Genomic DNA, 6,713 nt, shown 5'->3' with positions numbered 1-6,713 from the left:
CACACACACACACACACACACACACACACACACACACACACACACACCCAGGACTCTGCAGCAGCATCATCGTCTGACTGATTCCTCAGGAAGAGCCTGTTAATCAGCTACAGATCAATTTTCATTAGGAGCTGCGGATGAGTCTTTAAAATCCTCTGGAAGCTCGGGGGGGGGGGGGGGGCACAGAGGCCCTTCTGGATTATTTATTCTGAATAATCAAGAATAATCTGTAAATTCCTTAACAGTCAGAGGTGAGGAGACACTTTAAGGTTTACTGAGTATCATCAGGCTGCTGACGACCCCCCTCAGCTGACTCCTCCTCATGATGGAAGGAGCAGACCCCCCCCCCCACTCCCCCCTCGATAATGGGGCTCCTCGCTGAAGTTTGGTTCATGCTTCAACAAGACGTGGAGTTGTCTTCACACAGTTTCAGACGTCTTTGTTTCACGGAGCGTTCACAGACGAGGAGCAGACGTGGGGCATAAATATCCTGTCTAACCCTGAATGCTAGAAAACACCTTGTATCTGTGACTTTCCTTCCCTCCATTGATCACAGTGACATTATTTACATGAACGCTCCTACAAGAACCCTGCAGATGTTGGATGCTGCAGATGTTGGATGCTGCAGATGTTGGATGCTGTCTATCATGGTGCACTAAGATTCATAACTGGCTGTGATTATCGTACCCACCACTGCACCCAGTATTCACTGGTTAACTGGTCACCATTAACTTCACACAGACTCTCTCACTGGTACATTTTCATCTTTAAATCACTTCCTGGTCTGCTGCCTTCATACATCTCCTCCTACATGTCTCTGTGTGAGTGCAGCTACAGCGTGCGCTCTCGGGACATTATTACCTGCAGTGTTCCCTCAGTGAGGACTGAACTAGACAAAAGGTCCTTCTCCTACTCCGCTCCTGTTTCCTGGAATATCTTACAAAAAGATCTGAAGCTCTCGACCTTTGACCTCTCTAAGTGGCTTTAAGAATCTGTTGGACTCCTGGCAGGGTCCAATGCAGACATGTTCCTGTTTTTAGTTTTATACATTTGTCTTGGAATCTAGCTGTTTTTTTGTTTTTGTTACCTTTTTCCTTTTAGCCATCCTATTTGTTAAAAAAAAAATAAAAAAATAAAAAAACTGTAGTATGAGTTTTTATAACTGCTTATTGTTGTTGCTGTTGTCCATTGTTGTCATCTTTCTTTGTTGAAATCAGGTCTCTTGTAAATGAGTCCTCGAGGCTCAATGGGATTTACCTGTAGAAATAAAGGTTGAATGATAAATCCTGACACCCCCACCCCACACACCCCACCCCCACCCCCACCCCCAGCAGCACACGTCACATGATAGCTACACGTATAAACACCAGCCACGACAGCAGGATAGATGGAGGTCGTCGTTTCACTCCAGAAGGTTTTCTCAGACGTTGGACGACGATCAGCTTCTGGAAGTGATCATCTTCATCTAAATGACAAGCAGAAGAACTTTTTTCTGTTCTGCAAGAACAAAGTTCTGACCAGCCACACAATGTGGACCGCCAAGCATGCACAACACCGTTCTGATCGACGTGTCAGCGGGCGGAGAAGGAAGCTACGCATTCATCACGCACCGACGTGAGACCAGAGGTCTAAACCAGCCTTGAAGCTCACATCAGGTCGTTCAGTGAGGATCCACGACTCGGTGCCACAGGTGATTAATGACTTTCACCTCAGGGCTTTCTTCACCACATCAGACCAGAGCAGCACCCTCATTACTGCTGATAAGTCCCCGTCCTATTGACACTTGTGAACAAGTCATGACTTAAAGGCACTAACAGAACCACGTCGTCAGACTGAAGGTCCGAAGCAGACCCCCTCCTCTCCACAGCCTGCACCGGGGACAGGGTCTGGACCTAGGACTTGTTTGGTTCTGCAGGGTCCAGAGCACATCAAACTCTCTTTGATGTTTTTATTTTATTTTTATTTAAAGACAACAAGAAGAGTAATTATCTGAACTAACCAGCTTTGATGGAAGCTCTTTGTGTGAAAATGGTCTCAAAGTTTCCTGTTTGATGTTTCACAGCTGAACAATCAGCTGAAGTGCTAACAGGTTAGCGTTTTCCCATCAGACACCTGCTCTGAGGCAGGAAGTCTTCTTCTCCTGAGAAAGCAGTCGAGGAAACTCACAGAACCTCCTGAGCTCGGCGGGCAGATTTCCCCCGACATGTTCGGCTCTTATCAGCCGAAACATGGGGCCCCTCTGGTCCCTTTGCCTCCCTCCTGTCCCCTCTGGCTGTTTCCTCTCCAGGAGGCTGATCTCAGACCAGAGCTCTGGTCTCACTGTGGGAGGGGGCCGGTGTCCTGCAGCTGGATTAGACCCTGATGGGACTTCAGACCTTTAGCAGCTGCAGCGGCTTCATGTTTAGTTTTCACGTCACCGACGTTCAGATTTACATTTTTAAAATCCCAAACTTTCTAATCCTGAGGCGAGAGATGAAAGCCGGGCCTGTGATGGGTTTCCTTTCATGTTTGTGAGTTTCAAAGAGCTGCTCGGACTCCATGATCCCCGCCCCCCCAACAAATTAAATCCAATTCCAGGCGTTAAGGTTGGTCCCTGAAGGCACCACGAGCAGCGGGTTAGCGCTTCATGAAAGGCGTGGAGCGCTTCGTCCCGTCACCATGAGATCTGTGGCTTCAGGATTGATTCCTGAGGTTTCTCCTCGAGCCGAGGAGGAGACGGAACCACTGAAGGAGGTGTTGATGAGGAGTTTAACCTCAGAGACGCTGGTGCTGCCTCGTGTTGAGAGATGAGTCAGGGCTGGAGATGATTCCTCTGAAGATGCGCTGACTCATCCGGTTTTAAAGCCCGAGCAGCGAGACTCGACATCTGACTGCTGCTGAAGCACACAGGTGGGTGTTAACACAACGTCGGGACGGAAAACCATCAGCAAGGACCTCAGAGGCTGCCCATGGATCTGAGAAAGGTCAAAGGTCATCTGGAGATGAGTGGAAATGATTTAAGACAGCTGACTGTTTTCACAGGAAATTCACCCTGAAGGTCAGACCATACAGTGACCTCCACCTCAGATTCTACAGGTCTCAGTCTGCAGGTCAAAGGTCAAAGGTCCAATCAGGACAATAAATAAATTGCAGAATGACACAAAGAACCCAAATTAAAACTAAAAAAATCTTGATTGTATTTTTTAAAAAGGTTGCCATGGCAACACGGTTTTACAGAAACCTCAGGGGTGAACACAAGAAGATGCAAAGGAAACAACGAGGCAGCACGAACGTTCCTCTGAAGGAACCACAAGACTTCTGGACCAGAACCAGAACCCGACCAGAGGACAGGTGTTTACCCATAATGCACCGCAGCAAACAGCTCCTCCCAGCTGTCAGCACAGTGGTGGAGGCTGATGGTTCGGGCTCCTGTCAGTCTCTGAGTGGACCACAGGGTTCTGGTGTCCAACAGCTTAAGCTTGGACCAGACTGGGTCCAACAGGACCATAGTCCAGAACCCAGGAGCTGGTCTACAACAGAACGACAGGAAGGAGCTACAGCAGAGCTGGACATGCTTCATGAAGCGCTTTGTCTCCTCAGCAGGTTTGATTCAGGTCCACGTGGCTAATGGACAGTTTGTCCTCATCATGAGGACATGTCCACCCTCTGCACCCTGATGGTGGACTCAGAACAGGAAGAACAAACTCTGCAGGTGTTAGCGTTTAGAAAAGGTTTCTGTTTTCAGAACTGAAGCAGATTTTTCTTCTTGGAGGCTTTTTTTGATCGAAGCGTTTGAGTCTCAGAGCCGGGTCCAGACGGGTCTCGTGTTCTGGTCCAGATTCTGGTCCAGACGGGTCTCGTGTTCTGGGCCAGATTCTGGTCCAGACGGGTCTCGTGTTCTGGGCCAGACGGGTCTCGTGTTCTGGTCCAGACGGGTCTCGTGTTCTGGGCCAGACGGATCTCGTGTTCTGGTCCAGATGGGTCTCGTGTTCTTGTCCAGACGGGTCTCGTGTTCTTGTCCAGACGGGTCTCGTGTTCAGGTCCAGACGGGTCTCGTGTTCTGGTCCAGACGGGTCTCATGTTCTTGTCCAGACGGGTCTCATGTTCTGGTCCAGGTTCATTTCATAAATCCAAGTTAAAACCTCTGAAGTCAAAGTTCAGTTTTATTTTCTCATTTCCACAGAAACCAGAATAGATTTTAAACTGGTAGTTCTGGTTGTTTTTATTTGAGTTCCTGCAGAGGATTTATGAACAAACTGCTCAGAGATGGAGCTCCATCACTGAGGAGAACCGCTGCTCCTCATCTGAAGGAGTCCACTGAGGAGGCTCAACATCTGCTCAGGGTGTATCCTGGACCTCCAGACCCAGAACTCTCCTCAGACTCTGGAGATCTCCTCTCCAGCTCCTCCATGGTTCCTGATGTTCTCTGTGGAGGAGGAACTCCCACCATCTGGATCTTTTATCTCATTCACGAAGTAAAGGTTGTAGCTTCATCCAGATCAGAAAGCAGCTCTTCCTCGTCTCCATCAAACCTTCCTCGTCTCCATCAAACCTTCCTCGTCTCCATCAAACCTTCTGAGTCTCCATCAAACCTTCCTCGTCTCCCTGCTCGGAGCTCTTTGCCTCCCAGGAGTCGATGCCCGTCAGCTGTTCCCTGAAACATCTAACATTTTGTTCTGCTCCTGTCTGGAGCTGCAGCTGCAGCTTGACACCGTGGAGTTGGACCAGTGAGGTGCCGACAGACGTTCTGATGCCTCCAGGCTGTGTGGAGAAGCGTGGCAGGAAGCTGGACTTTAATCCAAACGAGGGTCCATTCCTTAATTTGAAAGAACCAGAGCAGGTTTCTGCACCTCCTGATGGAGCTGCAGAGCCACTCAGTCCGAACACTCTTCCTGAGTTTCTGCCTCGGTTCTGTCCGGACCTGCAGGTTCTCAGCTCCAGACGAGCCCAGGTTCTGACCTCTACTGTGTCTCTTGTGTCCACAGATCCTGGTTCTGGTTCCGGAGACGGAGACGGTGAGTGAGTGTTTTATCTTTGAGCTATTTAAAAATGTAATTTCCTGCTTCACGTCAGGATCATCAGCCGCTCAGGTGGGTCCGGCCCGGCTCAGTCTGGCCCAGTCCAGCCCGGTCTGGCCTGGTCCGGCCCAGTCCGGCTCACCTGCGTGGTTCTGGTTCTGATCACCTTCTTCACTGCATGTGAAGTCGTCTGATGACGGCTCCTCTGGTAACAGAAACGCTGTGCGTGTGTGTGTGTGTGTGTGTGCGTGTGTGTGTGTGTGTGTGTGTGCATGCGTGTGTGTGTGGGTGTGTGCATGCGTGTGTGTGTGTGTGTGTGCGCGTGTGTGTGTGTGTGTGTGTGTGTGTGTGTGTGTGTGTGTGTGTGTGCATGCGTGTGTGTTTGGAGGTGGATGAGCTGCTGGCAGTGAAACGTCTGAGATTAATTATTGAAATTGACTCTGAATCTGTTTATCTGCTCCCACCTGTTGGGTCTACCTGCTCAACAACGTGCACAGCAACGTGCACAGCAACATGCGCAAACGCGCTTCCCCCCGGGGCTGATGGGAGTTCTTCATCACAAAGTGAAGGTCTAGTTGTAGAACTCGTCCGTCCTGCAGTTTAACAGTTTAGACTGAAGAGTCGCAGCCGTGGGTCTGATTCCTGCAGACGACTCTCAGCTACTACCACTCTACACCTCAGCTCTGTCTGTTCAACTCAGAGTTACAGCCATTTGGTTCTAAGGTTGCTAAGCTGTGGTGGCCATCTTTGATTTGATTGACTCCAAATTTAATCAATCATAGCTGCACATCCAATAATTGATATCTGATTTTTTTCATTAAAATCTGCTCCATGGTTCCTGAGATATTTTGCTAACAGACATCTTAAACGTTGTACGAGTCGTCACGTTTGACAGTAAATTTATTTTTTGTGTCATGAAGCTCAAAACTAATGCGTTCTTAATCATTTCGTCATCAGAAAGCAAAATAAATAAATAAACCTTTGGAAAGGGGGCGGCACATCTGTGTGTTTTTATTGTTAGCAAAACATCAAACCAGTGCATGAAATTCAGCGAACATTTGTCGCTCGATAACTTTTGGAGTCCAACATGAGTCCAACATGAGTCCAACATGAGTCCAACATGAGTCCAACATGGCCGCCAAAACTGATCGATCCGTCACTTTTCCATGACGAGCTAAAGTTCATGTGGTAGTAGCTGAGAGTCGCCCGACCAGCTCCACCTGAGGCCGTTCATAATAAATCAAGCTGTCTTGAGGGCGGCGGTCAGAACCTCTGAGTCCAACAGAACCTGTGTGGTTCTGATTCACCCCAAGCCACCTCAAGGAGCCATTAACCTTTAAGATGACGTCTAATTAGCCTCTTCCTGTGTGTGTGTGTGTGTGTGTGTGTGTGTGTGTGTGTGTCTCCCAGTCTGGTTCTGATCTGTCCGGTCCAAATATCCTGAGTTGGTTCTGGTCACAGGAGGATTTTATGTTTGTGTTTATTCTAAAATGGAAACGATATTACAAACACACACACACACACACACACACACACACACACACACACACACACACACACACACAAAGAGGATACAGCTGTTGACAGAACAGAACCAGACCTGGTTTTGCTGCAAGGGCCCCTGAGGGCCTCGTCCTCTGAGCTCAGGTCCGTGAAGCGACTCATCGTCCGTGAATCAACTTGTCCGTGAAGCAGCTCGTCGTTCGTGAATCGACT

The 6,713-nt window shown here is 48.9% G+C and overlaps 1 protein-coding gene across 1 annotated transcript in view; it reads left to right on the top strand.

Moving 5' to 3' along the window:
• The window catches only part of tmeff1a (transmembrane protein with EGF-like and two follistatin-like domains 1a), a 33,281-nt gene that overhangs the window by 5,814 nt on the left and 20,754 nt on the right, over positions 1-6,713 (top strand). The window contains exon 4 of the mRNA XM_037681422.1: positions 4,965-4,994. Within this exon, the coding sequence (XP_037537350.1) occupies positions 4,965-4,994 (30 nt within the window). The remainder of the gene's footprint in view (positions 1-4,964; positions 4,995-6,713) is intronic.

This window comes from Nematolebias whitei, chromosome 9, assembly GCF_014905685.2.
Source record: "Nematolebias whitei isolate Nwh7 chromosome 9, NemWhi1, whole genome shotgun sequence".
Lineage (NCBI taxonomy): Eukaryota > Metazoa > Chordata > Actinopteri > Cyprinodontiformes > Rivulidae > Nematolebias > Nematolebias whitei.
Note: the sequence above shows the minus strand (reverse complement) of the source record. Positions and strands in the feature narration are given on the sequence as shown.